The sequence below is a fragment of the Belonocnema kinseyi genome, chromosome 6, assembly GCF_010883055.1.
Source record: "Belonocnema kinseyi isolate 2016_QV_RU_SX_M_011 chromosome 6, B_treatae_v1, whole genome shotgun sequence".
In the NCBI taxonomy this organism is placed as follows: Eukaryota; Metazoa; Arthropoda; class Insecta; order Hymenoptera; family Cynipidae; genus Belonocnema; species Belonocnema kinseyi.
In genome coordinates, this window is record NC_046662.1 from 26,293,387 (window position 1) to 26,318,018 (window position 24,632).

General features: G+C 24.3%; 1 protein-coding gene across 1 annotated transcript in view; it reads left to right on the forward strand.

Moving 5' to 3' along the window:
- Positions 1–24,632, forward strand: part of LOC117175026 (atrial natriuretic peptide-converting enzyme-like) — a 143,555-nt gene that overhangs the window by 69,415 nt on the left and 49,508 nt on the right. Inside the window, exon 3 of the mRNA XM_033364536.1 lies at positions 17,373–17,556. Within this exon, the coding sequence (XP_033220427.1) occupies positions 17,373–17,556 (184 nt within the window). The remainder of the gene's footprint in view (positions 1–17,372; positions 17,557–24,632) is intronic.

Sequence of the window (24,632 nt, forward strand, 5' to 3'; positions counted from 1 at the left end):
ATTAAAATTCGAAAATTTTTTCTAAAGCCTCCAGGGGACTTCGTTTTCGCACGAAAAAATTTTATGTGCCCTTATTGCATCCGGACCCACAATTGAAGATTAATTAATTTTGATTGTCTCTAGTTTAGAATGATATTAAATTAAACATTTGATTAGAATATGTAGCTCCATTCTTAAAATTGACAAAGAACAATTTTTGAATTTTTAAAACTTGAAATTGACGATTTCCAGTTTTAAAGAGATGTAGAAATCAAAACGCTTAAATTAGGATGATTTTCTAGATGAAAAGCCAAAAGATTTTAATTCTTAAGAGTCCAAATTAATGAAATTTCAAATGAAAATCATCAAAATTACACAATTTTTAGTTTTAAAACTTAAGACTTGCATTATTTTTAAGTACAAGTTTTCGAAATTAAAGCGGTTGAATTTTCAAACCAAAATATGAACTTTTTAGCATAAAAGTTAATTTCCTACCAAAAATTTAAAATTTCCTAAAAATAGTTTAATTTCTAACCAAAAATAAGAATTTTTAACAAAAAAGTTAATTTGCAACCTAAAAGTTAAATTTTTATAGAAAAAAGTTTAATTTTCTACCAAAGTGTTGAATCTTAAATAAATAGAATAATTTAGAATCAAACAGTTACATTTTTAATCCAAAGGATGAACATTCAACCCCAATAATGCATTTGTTTATTAAATTTGTTTTTTAAAGAAATATATAATTTATTAAACAATTATGAATTTTGCTAAAATTATCATGAAGTTCCCAAATAAAAAGACTGACATCGAAGAAAACTAAGTTTTCTGTCCACAGATAACCGAGTAATGCATTTTTTATTAAATTCGTTTTAAAAAATTATAAAATTTATCAACTAATCATAAGTCCAGCTGAAATTATGATGAAGATCTTAATTAAAATGTCTGAGAGCGAAAAAAAAATCCGGGGACAGATGCCTCAATAATTTTTCTTATTATTAATTTTTATTATTATTATTTAATTTATTATTTTTAAATTTTAAAATAAATAAATATAAATTTCAATAAAATAAAATTATTATTATTTATTTTTATTATTTATTATTATTTTCTTAAATTACCATGAAGTTCTTAATTTAAAAAGATGTCATAAAAAACTAATTTTTCTTTCGGAAAATGTCCAAATAATGCATTTTGTAATTAAATTTATTTAAAAACATCATAAGATTAACTAACAAATTATGAATGTTTCTAAAATTCTCATAAACTTCCGTATTAAAAATAAATGACCTCTAAAAAACCAAGTTTTCTGTCAAAAGGTCTGATTATTGTATTTTTTAATTAAATTTGTTTATAATATCAACAACAATAATCTTAAAAAGAAATTTCTTCATCATTATATTGTTTTTATCCAAATTTCTTGCAATGTAACTCAAAAAAACGTAAAATTATGGAAAATCGTAAAAAAACATTCTTTCAATAAATAATTTATTTTAGTAAAAATTTATTTTGTATATTATATAATATTGAAATATCTTTATCTAATGTTACTCTCTGAGACTTAGGCGATGTCAACGATTTTCATGTTATTATGTTATTAACAAGCACCTGGAACGTCAAATAGAAAAAATTACTATTTATTTCGTCATATTTGTTTATTTATAATAAAATTGAAAGCCTATTTTAAAAATCAGACTTGACAACTCTCTCAGAAATCTTATCAGTTTTGTTAAAAGAAAAAATTTGGTCCAAATCCGTCAATATTTGAGGACGATACGTTATTTTGAACCAAAAAAGTCATTTTTCCCCACTGTGCGTCAGTCCCACCAAACTTCCACACAATTACATTTATTCTATCAGTGAAATTTCTACTACTTCGGATTTATAGAGTGTTTCTTTGAGTAAAATAACAAAGAGATTTATATGTCATAAAAAACTCGTCTTCCTCGAAACAATGATTATTCGTCGAAGCTGGTCGGGTTCGAAAGTGACCTTTGTGAAGATAGCTGCATTTTTTAATGACTTCAGAAAGGTGCGATTCTTGTGTGCTCTTCGAAGCGTGAGCCGAGCGTAACATTTGAAGGAGGGCGTAGGCTTTTGTGTTACCTCGATATACTGCTTTTAAACACACACACACACACAAATATACATACATAGTTAAGTGAAAATAGAAAAGTACATTCATGGGGAAGTGCAGAAATACGCGTAGAGATTACACGGTTGCTTACACGCCTAATCCTAGACGTTACGCCATGATAGACAAGGAATCCTCATAAAAATGAATAAATGGATTGCCAGAAATGGATTTATGAAATCGATGAATTTTATTCGTGAAACAGTGAAAGTTGTTTAAAATTCAAATTCAAAAACATTTTTAAAAAATTTCCAAAGTTGTCCAAAAATAAGCTTCAAGAAATTCAAATCATTTTCAAAGATATTTATAAGTATTGAAAATTTGCAAAAATTATTAAAAATTTAAAAAGAGTTTAGCAAATTTAAAACGAGATGTAGTTTTTTTTAAGTTTAAGAAATAAAACATTAAACGTTTTTCAAGAGTTTTGAATGATGTCAAAATACTTTTAAAATAATTCTTAAATTCGTGAGGAAGCTTATAATCATTCTTTGTTTGTGAAAAATTAATTTTAAGATAATAATTAAAAAGATTTAAAACTTTTCGAAAGATTCTCAAAATCGTCGATAAAGATTTAAATTATCTTAGAAGATTTAGAACTTGTTAAATGATTCAAACCTTCAAAAAGGTATCGAAAAATGTAAAACAAAATGTATATTTTTAAAGATTTCGAAAAAAAATGTTTAAAGCCTTTTAAGAATACTGAAAGGTCTTAGGAAAATAAAACCTCTTCTTTAAACTCGTGGAAAGAATTTAAATAACTCTTTATTTTTCAAAATTGATTGAAAAATAATTACAAAAGATTTCGAAAATTTTCATAAAAAAATCTGGAAGATTTGAAGGCATTTTTTTTATCTCAAAAGATTGGTCAAAATTACGAATAATTTGATTCAGTTTAAAAATTTGTTGTTAATTGATCTCTTTTGGTAGAAACTTAACATTTTTTTGTTAAAAATGAAACTGTTTGGTTTAAAATTAATCTGCTTTGTTAAGTACTTAAATATTTTGAAGTTCGTCAATAAAATAGATGAGTTTTCAAATAAATAAAGATAAAATTTGAACAAAAAATAAAATCGTTTAATTTTTAGATAGACAAATAAGTTTTAATTAAATAAAAGTAATTTTCAACGAAATAGTCGAATTTTCAATGAAACAAATTAATTTTCCACCAAAAATATTAAATGTCTGTAAAAAAAATTTCGTTACAAAATTTAGTTCGATTTTTAGTCAAACAAATTAATTTTCAATAAACAACTAATTTTCAAACTAAAAATAAATTTTTAACCAAAAACAACATTATCTATCAAAAAAGAATACTTTTTAACAAAATGCATGAACTTTTAACCAAGTATAATTTAATTTTTAAAGGAATTTTCAACAAAACAGGTGAATAAGTCACCAAAAAGATTAGTATTCTGTTACATAAGAAAAAGTTGCAACAAAATACTGAAATTTTCAAGCAAATAGTTGAATGTTAAACTGAAGATTATTTATGTGCAACTAAGTATGAAGTATTTAAATTTTTATTTAAAAAAATTAATTTTCAATAAAAAAAACTAATTCTTAAGTCAAAGAAATGAATTTTGAACGAAGAATATTAATTTTTTAACAAAAAAGATTAATTTTTAACAAAATACATGAAGTTCAAACCAAATATTTTAGTTCTTAATGGGATTTTCAACCCAATAGTTGAATTTTTAACCAAAAAAGTGAATAAGTCACCAAGAAGATTACTGTTCTATCACAAAAGAAAGAGTTTTAACAAAACTAAAAATGTTCAAGTTTCAAATGAAGATTGAAAATTTTTTCAACCAAACATGGAATAATTAAATTTTCAATAAAAAAAATAATTTTGAATAAAAAAAATAATTTTTTAGCCAAGGAAATGAATTTTGAATAAAAAAGATTAATTTTCTATGAAAAAAGATTAATTTTTAACAAAACACATGAATTTTTAACAAAAGAGGTGAATGAGTCACTAACAAGATTAATTTTCTACCACAAAGAACAAAGTTTATACGAAATAGAGAAATTTTCAATTAAATAGTTGAATATTCAACTGAATCTTATGAATTTTCAACCAAACATGGAATAATTCAATGTTAAATTAAAAAATTGATTTTTATTAAAAAAGTTAATTTTCAAGTCAAAGAAATAAATTTCCAACCAAAAAGGTAAATTATTCACTAAGAAGATTGATTTTTACCACAAAGGACAAAGTTTCTACAAAACACAGAAGTTTTTAAACAAATAGTTGAATTTTTAACTGAAGAAGATAAATGTCTAAGCAAACATGGAATAATTAAGTGTCCAATTAAAAAATTACTTTAAAAAAATATTATCAATCTAATTAAATTTTGAACCATGATGAATCATTAACAAAAAAAAAAAAGAAATTCTAATAAAATAGTTCCACTTTCAACTAAGTAGTGGAATTTTGAACCAAAAAAAAAATTTCCAGTCGCTATTCAAGATTAGCAAAAATCTTGACAATTTTATCAAATAGTTACATTAAAAAAAAAATCCTGAGACCAAAGTCAAATTTACAGGATGAGTCGAGTAAGAACTGATTTAAATGCCCGCTAAATTCTTGAGTTTTTCGTTTTTCTTTTTATGTGATATTTATGTTAAAAAATATGGAAAACCTCTAAAGTTTATGATTTTGAATTGAAATTTACCATATTAGATTATATTAAATATAACATCATATTATATGTTACATATTACATCATATTACATCATATTACATATTGAATCATATTACATCATATTAAATATTACATCATATTAAATCTTACATTATATTACATATTACATCATCAGCATTAACGTCACAACTTTTCTCACTCTTGAACTTTAAAAATAAAATTTTAGGATGAGAACAAAATAATTCAATACATTTATGTGACAAATGGGTCCAGAAAACACTGTAAATGGAGCCTTACAGAAAATTATAATCAAATTCAAATAGTCGAATTTAATTCTACCTTGATGAATATTTCATACACAAATACCTTGAAAATTTATTTTTAGTATTTTTAAAAATCATAAACAAATATTGCAAGTACGATGTCACACGCGGAGTGTCATATTTCGTAAATGAAAAAAATAACTTGCCAATTTATAAAAACTTGTGAGTGGAAAAAATTTTCTCATTCATATAGAACTTACGTATAACAAAATATTGGAAAACAAATCGATTTTGTTTAAACAAAAAAAAGTTAATTAGTGCGCACAAAATATTCTGGTAAGAATTTAAAATAGTCTTAAGCCACAAATATTTCAATTAAACTATTGAATATGTCGTGACTAGAAAGTGACTTAATGTCTCCATATAATACTCTCAACGACTGAAGTGCATTACGGAAAGCTGCATAATCAATAAATATAGCTATCACCATCGTATAATAACTATTGACAGTTAATGTTTGCCATTAAATTCGAAAGCAATCAAATTTTTCCATTTTCCCATTTCTTCACAATTTTCTGAAGACTTATTCTAAAGATCTTAAAAGATCAAGCTGCTGAACTAATAATAAATCAATTTATAAACTAAATTATAAGATTGCTCTTTCCCACGATTCTTGCCCGATATCTCGTGACGTAATGATAGGTTCGAACGACTTTCCTCCCAGAAAAAATAAATTAAGCCATTTCACTGGCATTCAGACATTTTTAATCGTTAATACCCACTTATTATCGCATTAATTTTTTTATCTTCTTTCCCAAGAAGGACATTTAATAAATTATAGTGTCCATTCATCTTGAGAGGAATTTTCTTTTAATCACTTCTAATGATTTTGAAAACTTAATTTGGAAAACTTAACTGTACATTTTTTTCGAGATTCTACATTGTTTTCGAAAACGTGATTGGTTCCGACACTGTGGGAATATGACTTTGTGGCTGTTTTCATTTTACTTTATTAATTATAGAAAATTATTTATATTTTAGTTTAAAAGATAATTTTCAGGTTTTGAAGATTTTAAAACATTAGTAAAGATTCTGGAAGATTTCAAAATAATTTTTTTATTTTTATAGAATTTTTCAATTTTGTTGCAAAAGTAAATTATTTCAAAAGATATTTAAAAGTTCTTTTTTTATTTTTTATTTTGAAAAGTTATTTCAAGAGAAGATTGTAAAAGATTTTGAGAAAAGAAGCTTCTTAGAAATTTTAAAAAGTTTAAAGAGAATCAAATATTTTTAAAGATTACTCTGGCAATTTCGAATTTTTTTCTGAAAAATGAATTTTCTGAGAACATTGTAAAAGATTTGGAGAAAAATAACTTTTCAAGGATTTGGAAATAATTTAAGAGAATCAAAAAATTTTTCTCAGGATCCCTGGGGAAATGTAAAAAGATTCTTTATTACTTTAAAACTTGAAACTAGTGAACAAAAAGTTTAGAAGCTTTTCAAGAATTTTGAAAGGTTTTAGGAGAATAAAAAACTTTTCTTAGGATTTCTAGGAAAATTTCTTATTTAAATTATTTATATTTTATTTTAAAAGATAAATTGCAAGTTTTAAAGATTTCAAACCATATCGAAAAAGAATCTGGAAGATTCTTTTTGGAAAAGTAGATTATTTCAAAAAATATTAATAATTTTAATCAGAATGTAGACCTTGGAAGATTTCGAGAAAACAAGCTTTTTAAGAATTTAGAAATGATTCTTTAGTTTGAAAAATTAATTTCAAGAGAGTATTGTAAAAGATTTTGAAAAAAGAAGCTTTTTAGAAATTCAAATTTTTTTAAGATTACTGTGGAAATTTCTAATGTTTTTTTTCTGAAAAATTAATTTTTAAAGAACATTGTAAAAGATTTCGAAAAAAGTAGCTTTTCAAGAATTTGGAAATGTTTCAAGAGAATCAAAAAAATTTTCTCAAGATCCCTGGAAAAATTTCAAAAGATTCTTTATTTTAAAAAAAGAATTTTAATTCAAGTGGAGTTAAGAGATATCTAGAAGATTTATAACAATTCAAAAATACTTAAAAACTTGAAACTATTGAACAAAAAGTTTAAAAGCTTTTTCAGAATTTGGAAAGGTTTTAGGAGAATACAAAAATTTTCTTAAGATTTCGAGGAAAATTTTTTATCATTTTAATTTTTAAAATAATTTAAAGGAAATTTAAAATTATTGTTAAACATTACAAAAGATTCTAAAAATTGTTCAAAAAGAAGTTGGAAAATTGTAAGGCTTTTTGTTAAATTTTGCACGATTTCTTAGAAAATTCTAGGAAAAGCTTAAATTACAAGTAGTAGAAGTATGGACAAATTTAAAAAATATATTTATGTTTGAAAGTATTTCGGCAAATTTAAAACAAGATGTAGATTTGTGAAAATTCTAAACAAATTTTTGCAATATGTAAATTTTTGAGGATTACGAAATAAAATTTTAAAGCTTTTTAAGGATCTTTAATGGGTTCAAGATAATCAAAATATTATCTAAAATCCTTGGGTAAATGTAAAATAAAATTTTAATTTGAAAAATTAATTTTATATAAATATTTAAAAAGATTTTAAAACATTAAAAAAGAATTATAAATTTTTCATAAAAGATTTAAATTATTTTAGAAGAAGATTCACTTGTTTCGTAAAGATTCAAAAATAATTTTCCTTTAAAAATATTTCTAAAAATATTAAACGAAATGTAAATTTTGGAAGATCTTGAAAAAGATTTTTGGAGCTTTTTAAGATTTTATAAAACTAAAAGAATTTCTTCGAACAAGTGGAAAATTTTTTAATTTTTTTTAATTTTGAAAAATTAATATATTACAAAATTTGTTATTCACAAAAGATTTGTCAACATTTTAGGAATAATACGATTCATTTTAAAATATTTTTGAAAATTTATCTCTTTTGGTAAAAATTTAATGTTTTTTTTTGTTTGTTAAAAATGAAACTCTTTTGTTGTCAATTAATCTGTTTTTTAATTTTTGTTATGACTTCAATTATTTCAGATTTAAAATTGATATCTTTTTTAGTTAATATAACAAAAATTACATTTTTTTGTAATTTATCCTATTTGGTTGAAAATTCAACTAGTTCGTCAAAAGTTGAAATATTTGGTTAAAAATGCACTTTTTTTCTTGAAGATTCATAATTTTCGTTGAAAGTTCATTTAAAATTCTTATTTTTTTTGTTGAAAAATGAATTGTTTGATTAAAGTTGAACAACTTTTAAAAAAATAATTTTAATGTTGAAGATTCATAAGTTTTGTTGAAAATGTAACAATTTTCTAGAAAATTTGTCTTCTTCTTAACTGTTTTTGATTCAGAATTAAAATATTGCTTTGTTGAAATATCAATTTATTATTTATTTTTTATTCATTTTTATAATAAAATTATTATGTATTAGATTCTTTGTTGAGAATGTATTCTTTTTGAGTAAAAATTAAACTGTTTAGTTGAAAATTAATTTTTTTTGAAATTTTGATTTAAAATATCTGGAATCTTTCAAAATCTCAAAAAATCTTAAAAGTGTGCTCAAGATTGTTAGGATAATGATATTTCTACTACCTTAAAACAAATATAGCAAATTTTTTTTGTTATTGGAATTTCAACTATTTGTTTAAAACCTCAACTATTTTGTGGACAAAGTTAACTGTTTTGTTCAAAATTTAATTATTTTGTTGAATTTATATCGAAAAAAGACGAATTTTTAATAAAAATTCAACAAAAATAGACTGGTTTAATTTTCGACCCAAATGGATGACTTTTTAATAAAATAATCTAAATTAGCGTTCATTTTTTTCAATAATTTTAATTTATAAACTTTTAATTTTTAATTTTTTTTATTCTCTTGAAACATTTCCAAAATTCTTATAAAGCTACTTTTTTCGGAATCCATCTATATTTTTCTATATCTTTGTCAATTTAAATTCGAGTTCACCTTTTTTAATATTGTCTTATCTGTCTCATCCTTACCTTTGTCTATCCACGTCAATCTTTCCTAATCTCTTTGTCAATCTAAATTCTCGTCTATCGTCTTCAAACCCCTCATTTCTATTTTATCCTATCATTTTATCTATCCAAATTAATATTTGTATCTCTGTTAATTTTGAATTCCTATCCATCTTTTTAATTTCCTCTGCTTTAACTCATTTTATGCTTTTACAATCCACGTCAATCTTTTTCTATCACTTTTTCAATATAAATTCGCGTATATCCTTTTCAATACTGTCTTCTCCATCTCATCCTTTCCTTGTCTATTCTCTTTCCTATCTCATCATATCCTTTATCTATCCATATGCATTTTTTTCTATCTACTTTTCAATCTAAATTTACGTATAATTTTTTCAATCCCATATTTCGTTATCTTATCTTATTTATGTTAAATAATCCTGACAATATACTTCAATCTTTTTCTATCTCTTTGTAATTCTAAATTTCCGTCTATCTTTTCAGTCCAACGTTTTTTTATACTTTCTCCATCCACATCAATATTTTTCTATCTCTCTGTTAATTCTAAATTCCTATTTATCTTCTTAATTTTCTTTTCTCTATCTTATCCTATCCTTTGACAATACACTTGAATCTTTTCTTACCGCTTTATCAATATCAATTCACGTCCATCTTTTCCACGCTCCTCTTTTTCATTTTATCTTATCTTCTATCTGTCGATATCGATGTTTATCTATCTCTGTTAATTTTAAACTCATATATTTTTTTAAATTTCGTCTTCTATATCTTATCCTATTATTTGATAATCCAAATCAATATTTGTCTATCTCTTTGTCAATATAAATTCACGTCTATCTTTTTAAACTTTTCCTTCTCTATATCATTCTATCCTTTCACAATACACTTTAATTTTTTTCATAATTCACGTTCAACTTTTTCAATCTCTTCTTTTCTATCTTATCCTATCCTTTATCTATCCAGGTCAATATTTTTTATCACTCTATCAATTTAAATTTCCATCTATCTTTTTTCATTTCCTCTTCTCTATTTTAGCATATACTACTTCTATCAACATTTATCTTCATCTACTTTTAAATCTAAATTCGCCTTTATCTTTTTCAATACCCTCTTCTCTATCTCATCCTATCTTTTATCTGTCCACATTAATCTTTTTCTATCTCCTTGTGAATCTCAATCCACGTATATCCTTTTTAATTTCCTTTTCCCTATCTAATCGTATCATAAATCTATCAATGTTTATCTGTTTTTTATCTATTTTTCATTTAAATTTCGCGCCCATCTTATTCAATATCCTCTTTATCTTATCTCATCGTATTCTACATTTATCAAACTTTTTCTTTTTCTATCTCTAATTCAGTAATTCTTAATTCGCGTCAATCTTTTTTTATCTCTCTTAATTTCAATTCTCGCCTATCTTTTTCAATCTCCTCTTCTTTATCTCATGATTTTCTTTGTTTACCCATGTCGATCTTTTTCTATCTCTTTTTCAATCCAAATTTTCGTCTATCTTTTTTAATCCTCTCTTCTCTATCTCATCCTATCCTTTATCTACCCACGGCACCCTGAAGGTAGATAGATTATAAAAGATAGACTACGACTCATGAAATGTAGAAAAAAGGATAGAAAAGTATTGAGATAAGGAATAGGAAAAGATAGCGTTTTAGAGATGCAAAAAGACCCATTAAAAAGAATAGAATAGATCTATCATTTCCCATCCCCAAATTTCTATATTTTTCAATCTTTCTACTTCCAGCAGGGCTGTAACGTAATTTTTGAGGGGCCCATATAAATTATGATTTTAAAATTTATAAATCTTTAATGTTTTTTGTTGTTGTTTCTAACATTCAAGACGAACGAGCAATTAAAGATGCATTTGAGAGAAAAAGTTTTCTTGATTCGTTTCTATGGCTTTTACTTTTACAGTTCTGTCGTGCGCAACAAAAGATCCTCCCGAGCCTGGAAATTGCCGCTTTCCAGCATTTAGAGGAATTTTCTATTACGACGGCTAATTGCATCCGTCGGTTTGGCGTGCATCGATCAATCCCAGCTATATTCAGTTTCCGAAGTCGGAGCCAGTTTCTAATTCTAATAACGTTTTATCGTTCCAAAGTGCAAATTAACAGGTGTAATTGCTGCTGTAATAATCATTCATGAAACGCGGATTCCCATCACCCCGACAAAAATCATACAATGCGCTGCTGTGAAAAAATTCTTTATTAAAACGGGAATACCTTTTCATTTGAATTGCTAATCAACATCGAAGACTTTCATCTTGAAATTCTTATGAAATATTACAACCTTTTATCATTTCCATCACCAGATAGAAAAAATCAAATCTTTTTCAATATTTTTTTATCATTATGTCAATCTCAAAAATTGCGCGCTAAGCGCGCCTGTACTTTTTCCATTCCAGCGGACAAAAATTTGTAATACCAAATAAAAATTGTGAAAAATTATTTATTTTAAAGTTTATTTTTTGTTAAGGTTACGTACATATGCTTTTCCTAGGATTTTTGAAAACATTTTTGAAGATTTTTGAAGATTCAAGATACTTCAAAACCAAACTTTAACGAGAAAGTAAACTTTCAACCTAAAAGTTTGATTTTTAAACGAAAACGAGGAATTCTCAACGAAGAGTATAATACCTAATTCCTATTTAAATCAAAAAATATTTGAATTCTGAATCAAAACCTCGGTTGAGCTCATCTATATAAAAAAGAAGAATTTCCAAAAAATAGTTGAATCCTCAACAAGAAAATTAATTTTCGACCAGTTGCATTCTAAATTTAAAAAAAAACTTTTTACCAAAATGGCAATTTTTTTACAAAATAGTGTCATTTTTTTATCTAAAAATATTCATTTCCACCAAAAAGTTAATTTTAAACGAAATTCTTAAATTTTTTACCCAAGAAGATAAATTTTCAACCAATTGATCGAATTTTCAGCAATAAAACAAATTTGTAAACAAACAGTTAAAAATTTGTTGTTTTTAGTTGAAAATTTAAGTATTGAATGGTTCATCTGTTTTTGTTGCAATTGAATCTACTTAGTGGAAAGTTGAACATTGAAATATTTTTAACATTAATTTTATTGGTTTAAAATTCACCTATTTTATTGAAAATTAATATTTTGAACAAAAGATTTATTTATTATATTTTTTATTAAATTTGTATGTATTTTGCTGTAAATTATTCATTTTTTGTAAAAAACTGATTATCTTAATTGAAAATTCATCTTTTTGCCTTGTAAATTCATCTTTTTATGTTATCTTAAGATTAATTTTTTCAACTGAATATTTAACTATTCCATTTTTGTTAAAAATGTTGATTCATATTATTGATTGACAACTTAAATTTTGGTTGAAAATTAGTTTTTTCTTTGTTAGAAAATTAAGTTTTCTAACTGAAGATTGATAAATTTTATTTCTTTACTTGGTTGAAATTTGAACTACATTGTTAAACAACAATTTTATTTTCGAAGATTAAAATATATTTTTTTTAAATCGGTTTCGTATTGTTTTAAAATTAATTATTCCCAAATTGAAATTATTTTTGTTTAAATAAGTTTTTTCAACTGAGGATTTAACTATTTAATTTTTGATTGAAAATTCATGTATTTTGTTGTGAATTCCTCTTTTTTAGTAGAAAATTAATCTTCTTGATTAAAAATTCCTCTACTTGGTTTAAAGTTGAATGGCTATGTTTAAATTCAATTTTTGTTAAAACTTTGTAATTTTTATGGAAAATTCATCCCTAAAATGAGAAATCTTCAGGAAAGATTAATTCTTAATAAATAGTGCAACTTTTAACCAAAAGCCGAATTTTCAACAACAAAAAAAAGAAATTCTTAACAAAAAATGTAATACTCCAAGAAGATTTAGAAATATAAAATAAGTATTCAAAATTTTCGTCTACAATTTCAGAAAGATTCTACAAATTTTTGCAATGCTTCTAAATTTTCTGCAAGCATTAATTTTTTTAAATAAAAAATTAGTTTTTTGAAAATTTAGGAAATTGGTTTTGAAAATTTGTCTTTTAAGGTTGGAAATTCTATTATTCTAGTAGGAAATGCAACTATTTTGTTAAAAATGAACTTTTTGGTTAAAAATTAACCTTTATTAGTTAAGGATTCAACTATTTTTTGCTATAAATAATTTAATTTTAATTGTTTTTTGTCTACTGTTCTAAAATCAATGTTATTAAACAAATTTATTTTTATTTCTAAATTTTTGAGAAATTGCTTTTATCAAAAATATAAAACATTTTAATGTTTAAAAAGTTAATTTTAAAGGTATACGGAATCAGACCGGCAATATGACGGACCTGGGTTCGTATCCCAGGGAAGCTTGACAGCAATTTTTTCACAATTTAGAAATAAAAATCAATATTAAAAAAATATTGATTTTAGACCAGTAGAAAAGAAACAATTAGCACCAAGTTATTATTAAATTTATCTAGTCAAAACCATAGAATCAAAAATTATTATTTGTTAAATTCATTTTTTTTTGTTTGTTTTAATTCTAATGTTTGTAATTTATAATAAAAACATTTTTTGATTGAAATATCAACGATTACATTTTTCTTAGAGAATTTATTTTCTGGTTCAATTTAAATGCTTTTTATTTTAAATTACAATATTTTTTGGCTGAGTTATCAACTATTAGACTTTTTTTGCTGAGAATTCCTCTTTTTTAATTAAATTCCGCCGTTTTTTTTTTAATTAACATAAAATGTTTTTTGTTTGAAATATCAAGTATCAAAAATTGTAAATGCAGAAAATTTTTAGAACACATTATTTGTAGTTTGATATTATTTTATAGTTTGAAGAATAAGATTTTTTTTTTAAATCACCTGGAAAAATATTTTGATCAACTCAAGACTCATTTTTCACTCATTTTCAGCTTTGAAGACCGTAAAAGTAGGAACGCATCAAGAAAACTTGTTCTTTCAAATGCATTTGTAATTGCTCGTTCGTCTCGAATATTAGAATAAAAATAAACCATTAAAAGTATAGAAACGTTTCAAATCGTAATTTATAATTGATAGGCATTTTTTTCGAGGTAATTAATATTAATGGATTTAATATTAATATACTCAAGGTATTTTCTAATTTTCCTGGGTCAATCACCTAATGCGGTAGTTTTTTTTTTTCATTAAACCCTCTCTTATAAGATTGGATCTAATAGCCGAGAACAATCTTTGATTACATCAGACCAAAAACCGCAGATTTTTATCGAAGAAATTATTGTCAGAGAGACGGAAGTCAACGGGTTGTCGAGATTAATGGAAATCGTGTCTTGACGAGAAATCTCTTGAGTCTGTACGGGTGCTCTAGAAAAAATCTTCAAAGGAAAACTGAAAGATAAAGGGAGACAACAGGAATCAAAGAGATTCGGTCTTTTGACAATTTTTTTGCAAACAATGTGAAAGCATTAATAATACTTTACAAAAGAAATCGAAGTTTTGGTTCTGAAAAATTTTATAATCATCAGAAATTTTTTATTTTACACGCCGTGTAGTTTTCCATTTAATGCAAAAACAATTTTTAATATTAAATAAATCATAACTCAAATCACAATTTCAACAAAGAATACATTTTCAACCAAACAGATGAATTTTCAACGACAATAGGTTTTTCATAAGAAACATTTTAATTCATCCAAAGAAGAAAATTTTTTAGCAAAATAATTGAATCCTCAACCAAAAAAAATTAATTTTCAATCAATTTGTATTTTTAACCAAAAATTATGAAATTTTTGTCGAAAAAGACGGGTATTCTAGAAAAAACTTCAATTTTTTAAATCGAAAATTCAAATTTTCAACAACAAAGTTTATTTTAAACAAAATAGATCAATTTTCTAATAAAAAAATTAATTTACTACCAAGAAGACAAATTTTCAACGGAATAGTTACATTGACAAACCAGAAAATTTATTTTTAGAATTTTTAACCAATCAAAATAAATTCTCAACAAGAGATGTTTAATTTTCAGCCCAGAAAGATAGATTTTTTACTTAAGAAGAAAAAACAATATAAGAAAACTATTGAATTTTTTAACTTAAAAAGATGAATTTTTAACGAAAAAAGATTTTAATTTTCAATCAAAAATAGTTGAAAACGTCCAAAAAAGACAACAATTTTTAAGAAATAGCTACATTGTCAAACATGAGATGAATGTTGAGAATTTTCAACCAATAAAAATTAATTCTCAAGAACAGAGTTGAATTGCAAACTAAGAAAGATTTTTAATTAAAGAAGGAAAAAACAATTTAACACAATTATTGAATTTTCAAGTCAAAAAAATTAATTTTTAATCAAATAGTTGGATTTTCTAATACAAAAATTACTTTTCTACTAAAGAAACCTAATTTTCAATTAAATCGTTACATTGTCAAATAACAAATTAAATTTTCAGAATTTTAAACGAACAAGTAACATTTGCAAAGAAAAAAATGAATTTTTAGAATTTTCAAACAACGAAGATGTATTCTCAATAACGGCGTTAAATTTTCACCCAAGAAAGATTTTTTCTTCAAGAAGGAAAAAAGAATTTAAAAAATGGTTGAATTTTTAAATCAAAAAGATAAATCTGCAACCAAGAAATATTTTATTTTAAAATGAAAAACAGTTGAATCCATCCAAAGAAGACAAATTTTCAACAAATGAATTGAATTCTCATCCAAAAAAGATTAATTTTCAATCAGCTGGTATTTTTAACAAAAACAAAAAGATAAAATATTTTCTAAAAGAAACGAATATTCGACAAAAGTTTTTAATTGTTTAAACCGAAAATATTAAATTTTAAGAATAAAGTCAATTTTAAATCAAACAGGTGAATTTTCTGATACGAAAATAAATTTTTTTAACAAGAAAGAGAAATTTTCAACAAATCAAAGAAATTCCTTTTTAAAATCTCCAACGGAATAGTTAAAGTCAACCAAACAAATAATTTTTAGAATTTTTAACCAATAAAGATGAATTTTACACGATAGAGTTAAATTTTCACATAAAAAAGATTTTTTAGTCGGAAAGAAAAAACAAACAATTCAAGAAAATTATTGAATTTTTTAAGTAAAAAAAATGAATTTTCGGCAACCAAAAAAATTAAATTTTAAATGAAAAACATTTGAATTTATGCAAAGAAAACATATTTTTAACCAAATAATTGAATCCTCTGTCAAAAAAAGATTAATTTACAATCAGTTTGTATTTTTAACCGAAAAATAACCATGTTTTCTAAAAGAGACGAATATTCTACAAAAAGCTTTAATATTTTAAGCCAGAAATACAAATTGTCAACAACAAAGTTAATTTTAAACTAAACAGATAAATTTTCTAATAAGGGAATTAATTTTCTACCCAGAAAAACAAGTGTTCAATGAAATAGTTGAATTTCCAAACCAAAAAAGTCATTTTAAGAATTTTCAACGAAATTGTGAGTAAAAAAATGAATTTTTAGAATTTTCAACTGATAAGCATGATTTCTCAACAACAGTGTTAGATTTTCACCCGAAAAAGACTTTTCATTCTAAATGAAAAAGACAATTGAAGAAAATTATTGAATTATTTTAAGTCAAAAAGATGAATTTTCAATCAAATAGTTGAGTTTTCAACGAAAAAAGATTTTATCTTTAAAGAGACGAATATTATACAGACGTGTTGTTGAGACAGTAGGTTGAAATTTTTCCAGGAATCTTAAAAAAAAGTTTATTAAATTTAAATCTTTCAAAATCTTTAAAAAGATTTTTTTGCAAAATCTTCCAAAATCTATATTTTGTTTGAAAATTTTTGAAATCTTTTCTGGATTTAAATAATTTACGAATATTTTTAAACCTTCTCAAACTTTAAAATATCTTTTTAAATAATGCAGTTTTCCCAGAGATTTTTTTAATCCTGCAAAATTAAGAAAAAAATCTGAAAACCTTCATGTTTTTTTTCGGTACCGGTAATTCGCTTAAAAATTACGTGAAGCTGTACAACGCCTAAAAAGTACTTGGAGCGGTACACCGCCTAAACGCGATATGGAGCGGTATGCAAAGGAAGCGTCGAATTGCTGCATTTATCATTAAGAAATCGTTTACAATTAAAGTTTTCTTTTTAAGAAATCAATTTTTTAAATTAAGATTCTTCATTTGAAAATTGTGATTTACAAAATTCCAGAAAGTTATAAAGAACAAATTGAGAATAGCATCTGAAAATCTTATATTGTAAATACTGTGTCGATTTTATCAAGTCCTATGTAAAAATTCGTTTAATTTCAAACAATATAAATGTTTTAATTTTTTTTGAAATTGTATTTTGTAAAAATTGGTAGTTTTTTTTATAATATCAGATTTTTTCTTTTCTCAGATGTCAGTGAGCACAGTCAGCACAAGGAGGTTTAGTCGTGCCGGTACACCGAGCTCAATCCTTTCATCGGATAGTGATATCCGATTTACGAGGAAACTGGGAGGTCAATATCGTTGTGGTTGCTGCGTGCTTGCCGCCTTTCTACTCTTTTTACTCTTTTCTGGAGTCTCGATATACCTCGGTTGTAAGTATATATCTTATTCCAAAAAATTCTATAAACTAACTGTAAAATCGATCACGGGGCTTTCCAGTCTTTTTGTGTTTGCAATTTTATAGCGCTCATTTGGTCACTTTGTTTCCCCATTATGATTAATCAAAAAATACAAAAGAGAATAAAAAAATACAAATAGGTCAACCAAAATCTTTCGAATTGACCAAAGTTTGGTGGGACTGACGTTATAACCAGACTTTCCACCATACGACGAATCACTACATTACTTGGACATGGTTTCGATGAATAATAGAACAAATAAAAAAGCTTCGACATCATTAAGAACTAATTAATATTTTCCGTTTTTCCATCAATTTTGAATTGGGTTGACGAAAAAAGTTTAACTATAAAAACCAATTTTTAAAATATTTCTCTCGGTTCCATTTCGGTCTCACCCCCTTTATTGGCCAAAGTTTGGTGGAACTGACATTATAACTAGACTCCACCATACGACGAATCACTACTTTACTTGGACATGATTTCGATGAATGATACAAACAATAAAATAGCTTCGGAATCATCTAGAATCAATTAATCTTTTCCTTTTTCACATAAATTTTGAATTATGTTAACAAAAAAATTTAATTTTAAAACCTAATTTTTAAAATATTTCCCACAATTCCAGTTCTTGTACCCACCTCTCTCATTAACCAAAGTTTGGTGGGACTGACATTATAACTAGACTCTCCACCATACGACGAATCACCATTTAACTTATATATGATTTCGATGAATAATACAAACAATAAGATAACTTCGAAATCGTCTAGAATTAATTAATATTTTCCGTTTTTGCATCAATTTAGAATTATGTTAAAGAAAAAAGTTTAACTATAAAAACCGATTTTTCAAATATTTCTCTCGTCAACCAAAATCTTTCGAATTGGCCAAAGTTTGGTGGGACTGACGTGATAACCAGACTCTCCACCATACGACGAATAACTACTCTACTTGGACATGATTTCCAATCAATTTTGAATTGGTTTGACGAAAAAAGTTTAACCATAACGATCGATTTTTCAAATATTTCTCACAGCTGAAGTTCTTTCCCCCCCCCCCCCCCCTCCCTGCCATTATTTCCCAAAGTTTGGTGGGACTGACTTTGTAACTAGACTCTCCGCCATATGACGAATCACCACTTTACTTGAACATGATTTCGATGAATAATACAACAAATGAAATAGCTTCAGAATCTTCTAAAATCAACAAATATTTTCCGTTTTTTCATCAATTTTAAATTATATTAACGAGAAAAGCTTAACAACAACAACAACAGTTGCATTTTTGACGAAAACACATGACTAACAGAATAGTTGAATTTTTCCCAAAATAATTTAATTTTCAACGTTTTTTCAAAATTTCTAACCAAAAAAGAATAAGTTACATTTTCAGTTTAAAAATGTTATTTTCAATTCAAAAAAATGAAATTTGTTACAAAATTTTTTTTTAACAAAGTAGTTTAGTTTTTCTGACAAAAAGTAGAATTTTGTAGTCAAATTGTTGAATATTAAATCTATAATGTCGAATTTTCTACAAAAAAATTAAATTTCCAACAAAAAAATACCAACTTTTACCAAAATAATTGAATCCTAAACCAAAATAGATTAATTTTTAGCCAACCAGTTGCATTTTTAAACAAAAGCGAATAATTTTCTACCAAGAAGATTAATTTTCAACCAGAAATGGAATAGTTATATTTTGAGTAAATGAAATTAATTTTTAATGGAGAAAAAAGTAATTTAGTTTAAATACTTTTTTTTTTAATCAGAGATGAATTTTCAATATAATAATTAAATTTTCAACCAAATAGTAGAATTCTTATTTTCAATTTAAAACATCGATGTTCAACCAAAAATGGAATACTTACATTTTTATATAGCGGAAAACTAATTTTCAATGGAAAAATGTAATTTTTAGTAAAATAGTTAAATTTTTACCCAAATAGATGATTTTTTTAAATTAGAAGGATTAATTCTCTGCAAAAAAGATAAATCATAAAAAAACTACGTAAATTTTCAATCAAATACTTAGATTTTCAACTAAAAAAAATGAATTTTCACCTTCAGAGTTTATTTTTTAACAAAAAATTTCAATTTAGATAAATTTTTAGAAAAAAAAATTTTTCAATAAAGAGATGAAAATTAAACCGAAAAAAATGAAACTTCAACGAAGAAATTCAACTTTCAACAAAATGGTTGAATTTTTGACAAATAAAGATTACTTTTTAACAGTTGAATTTTATGATTATGTTTCATTAATTTGTTTTAAATTTAGGCGAATAAACCAGAAAAAGAGGATCTTTCTTGAAAACAGGAGAAAAAAGAATTCTTTAAAAAAAGTGAAGAAGTGTTTGTGCGCAGTCCCTAATCTATTAGGTTAATATGTCGTCTAAATTAATCTATAAGTTATATTAATGATCCTAAAAAAAGTGATGGTTATATAAAATTCGATTTACAATTCTTATTTGAAAATAGGAGCGTATTTAAAGAAGGTACTCTTCCAGTCATAAATGCAAGCTGGTTTCACAGAAAGAAATTTCAAACTGAAGAGTACTTTCGCTTTAAAGGCCTTGAGATTTGTAGATTGTAGCATGAAGCTCTTAATTGGATTAAAAATTAACTCTAATGTTTCAAGTGAAATCTACTGCATGACAAAGACAAATTGTTCAGTCCAAGTGACAAAGATCCCATCGATTTTCTCACACTTTCTATAAAACTGATGTGAGTTACTCGTGTAAGAACTTTAGTGCTTGCTTTAGAGGTAGGCGTGGATCTACGTGGTAAAACTGGCGAACTCCGAATTTTGCAACTATTCGATTGGGTCGTAAATAGATTTTATAACTAATAGTTAGCTTCTTTAACATCTATTAATTCAAGTAATCACCAAAGTGAACAAATGCATGTCAATTACCTGAGAGATTGTGAGTCTTTGAAGTTACAAGTTCGGTGGGCAGGACGATTATATTTGCCTGTAAAATGATACTGATCTTAGCGTTTGATTTTACTAATTTTTCAAGTTTACAAACAAGGATATGAAGGGTGCCAAAACCGACGATTTTTAAAAAATCCATTCGAATCTTTTAAAATATCTTAAAATCTTATAGGTCGTATAAAATTATTGTTAATTTTCCAAATTCTAAAAAATTCATTAAAATCGCTTCTATTTTTCTGTAACTTTTTCAAAATCAGTGTCTTTAGTAGAAAATTTAAATAAATATCTTTTTTTTTAAATGAATTTTCTGAATTAAAAAATCATATTTTCATTTGAACTCTTTTTTTTTAATTTTTGTTTTTTAGATTGAAACTTTTCATTGAAAATGTAATTATTTTGATGAAAATTTACTTCTTTCGTTAAATTCAACCGTTGTTCAATTTAGAATAAACTTTGTTGTTGAAATATTAACTATTACATGTTTTGTTGATAATTAATTTTTTTGGTCGATAAATCAAATACTGGGCTTAAAGTTGATCTACTTAGTAAAAAAATTCATTTCTTTCATGATTGTAGAATCATAATTTTAGTTGAAAATTTCACTATTTGTTAAAAAGTAAACTATTTTTATGAAAATTTAACTTTTTAGACGAAAATGAACTTTTTGTTAAAAAATCTTTTTTTTAATTCAACGCTTTTGTAGATATCTTATTATTTTACCTCTCAAAACACACCATTTTTTTGAAAATTTATGCATTTTTTCCAAACTCGTGTTTTTTGGTAGAATATTAATCTCCTTCCTGAAATATTCGTCTTTTTGGTTGAAAATTCAACTGTTTCATTTTTCAAAAATTAATCTTCCGTGTTGAAAAATCATATTTTTACTAGAAATATAACTATTTTGTTTGAAGTTCTTTTTTTTGTTGGCTGAGAATTAGTTTTTTTTGACTAATAATGTAATTATTGAAAATTGACCGGTTTGATGATAATCCGTCCTTTAAACTTTAAAATTCAATAATTTTATTTAAAAATATTATGTTTTGTTCAAAATTCTTGTTTTTCTATATAAAACTAATCTTTTTGGTAGAAAATAATTAACTTTTGTTGAAAAATCGACTTTTTGGTTTAAAAATTTATGTGTTATAGTAGATTATTCAAATATTTTGTTAGAAAGTCTTTTTTATAGTATTTAACTGTTTTTGATCTTAAAATAAATCTGCTTGGTTTAAAAAATGAAATAGTTAGATATAAGTAGGATTAATTTGTAAAATATTTATTTTTTAAGTTAAAGATTAGTAGTTTTATGTAAATCAATTTTGTTGATGAAAATTCAACTTTCTTGCAGAAAATGTTTTTTTCCCTTAAAATTTCAATAATTTTGTAGGGAATTAGCCTACTCTGTTGAAGATTACCTTTTTTCAAATTAAACAATTTTCATGAAAATTTAATTTTTTTATTTAAAGAATCATATTTTACGTTTGAAAATTCAACCGTTTTGAAGATAATTCCATTTCCTCAAAAAGATCAATCCAAAACAGGATAGGTTTTTAAATTTGAATATTTTTCAAACTCATTTTCTATAAAATTATTCATTTAAAATTAGATTTTTTTCGATCTTAAATACAAAATTGTAGGTAAAATAAATATTAGGGCCCGTAACTTATTATTAATTTATTTGGAACAAAAAATTTCTTTTCTACTATAAAAAATGGCTTTTTAATAAAATACTTGCAGTTTCAACCAAATAATTAATTGGAAAATAATAATAATAAAATAATAATTAAATGGAAAATTTGCATTGTTATAAAAAAATTAAATTTCTACTAAAACAGATGAATTTTTAAATCAAAAAGATAAATTGTGAAAAAATAGTTAAGTTTTCTGTAAAAAAAAAATTCAGATGACTTTTCAAGATCAAAATATGATTTTTTTTACTAAAAATATGTTTCTACAAAAAAATGGAATGTTCAATCCAAAAAGAGGAATTTTTTCAACAAAAATGTATGACTGTTTAACAAAATAGTTTAATTCTCAACCAAAAGTTGCATTTTTATCAAAAAAAAAAAGATTAAATTTAATTTCTGCTAAAGAAGGTGAATTTTAAAATCCAAAAGACAAACTTTCAAAAAAGAGTTAACTTTTCAACCGAAAAGTTGCATTTTTATTCAAGAAAGGTGAAATTTATTCCACAAAAGATGTATTAAAAAGAAAACCCTTATAAGAAGTAAAATTTTAATCTAAAGAAGATTCCAGTTTGCTTTCCAACCCCAAAATAAAAATTGTGAATAATAAATTAATTTTCTGCTAAATAGTCGAATTTTTAACCAGAATCGATGATTTTTCACAAATATTCTTCAATTTTCAACGAAACAGTTGCATTTTTGTCCAAGAAAAATGAAAATTCTACTAAAACAGTTGAATTTTTAAATCAGAAACAAAAATTTTCAAACAAAAAAAGAGAGTTAAATTTTCAACCATCAAAATATGAATTTTAAACAAAAGATTAATGTTTTACAAAAAGAGTTGAATTCTTATTCCAAAAAGACGAATTTTTAAAAAGAAAAAGTTGAATTTGCTACCAAAAAGGATGCCTTTTTAACAAAATAATTGAATTCCCTACTAAATAGTTGCATTTTTATCCAAAAAAGATCAAATTTCTCTAAAACAGATGACTTCTTATTAAAAAAAAAGTTAATTTCAACAAAAAAAAAACAGTTGAATTTTGATCCAAAAAAAGATTCCTGTTGTCTTTTCAAGATCAAAAAATAAATTTCTACCAATAAAATTGAATTTTTAATCTAAAATACGAGTTTTTTTAACCAAAACAGATACATTTTTTTCAAATAGTTCAATTATCTACCAAGTAGTTGAATTTTTATCCAAGAAAGCTGAAATTTGTGCTAAGGCCGATGGATTTTTCAAGAAAAAAACGACACATTTTTTTAAAGTCAAATTATCATTTAGGGAAGATTTCAGTTAATTTTTCAACGACAAAATATACATTTTTAACAAAAGGTACATTTTCTGGGAAATAGTTGAATTTTCAACAAAACAGTTGTATTTTTATCTAAGAAAGATGCAATATTTCTACTAAAAAAGATCAACTTTTAGATAAAAATAACAAATTTTCAGAAAAAATAGTTTTTATCCAAAAAAGATTTCCGTTGACTTATCAGCATCAAAATCAGAATTTTAAACAAAAGTTCAATGTTCTGCAAAAAGAGTTAATTTTTTAACCCAAAAAAAAAAAAATTTTAACTAAAAAAACAGTTGAACTTGCAAACAAAAAGGATGACTTTTAAACAAAATTGTTGAATTCCCTACCAAATATATAGTTGCATTTTTATTTTTTTATTTTGTAGTTGCATTTGCATTTAATTTAAACAAACAGTTAATTTTATGCGGAATAGTTGAATTTTCAATAAAACAGCAAAATTTTCAACCAAAAAGTATGACTTAAAAAAAAAAGAGTTGAATTTTCAAACGAATAGATGCATTTTAATTTAGGAAAGATGAAATTTCTTTTAAAACAGACGAATTAAAAAAACATTTGAAAGTAAAAGATTGAAAGAAGATTCTAGATCACTTTCCAACAAAAAATAAGAAATGAAAGCAATGAGTTAATTTTCTGTTAAATCAATAAATTTTTGACTAAAAAGTATGACTTTTTAACAAGATTGTTCAGTTTTCACCTAAACAGTTGCTATTTGTCCAAGAAAAACGAAAATTTTACCAAAACAGGTGCATTTTTAAATGAACAAGACAAAATTTAAAAAAAAGAGTTAAATTTTCATCCAAAAAGAATTCAATGGACCTTTCAAGACAAAAATACGATTTATAAACAAAAAGTATGTTTTCTAGGAAATGGTTGAATTTTCAACAAAACAGTTAAATTTGCAACCAAAAAGGATGTCTTGTAAGAAAATTGTTAAATTTTCCACCAAATAATAAGATTAATATCTAAAAACATAATTTTCAGGAAAAAGTTTTTACGAATTTTAAAAAATTCCTGAAAAGAATTGTTGTTCACTGATTGTTTAAACAAATTATAAATATTATAAACAATATCATTGTTTAAATAATAATTTTTTTCAATGATTCAAAAATCACCTAGAGAT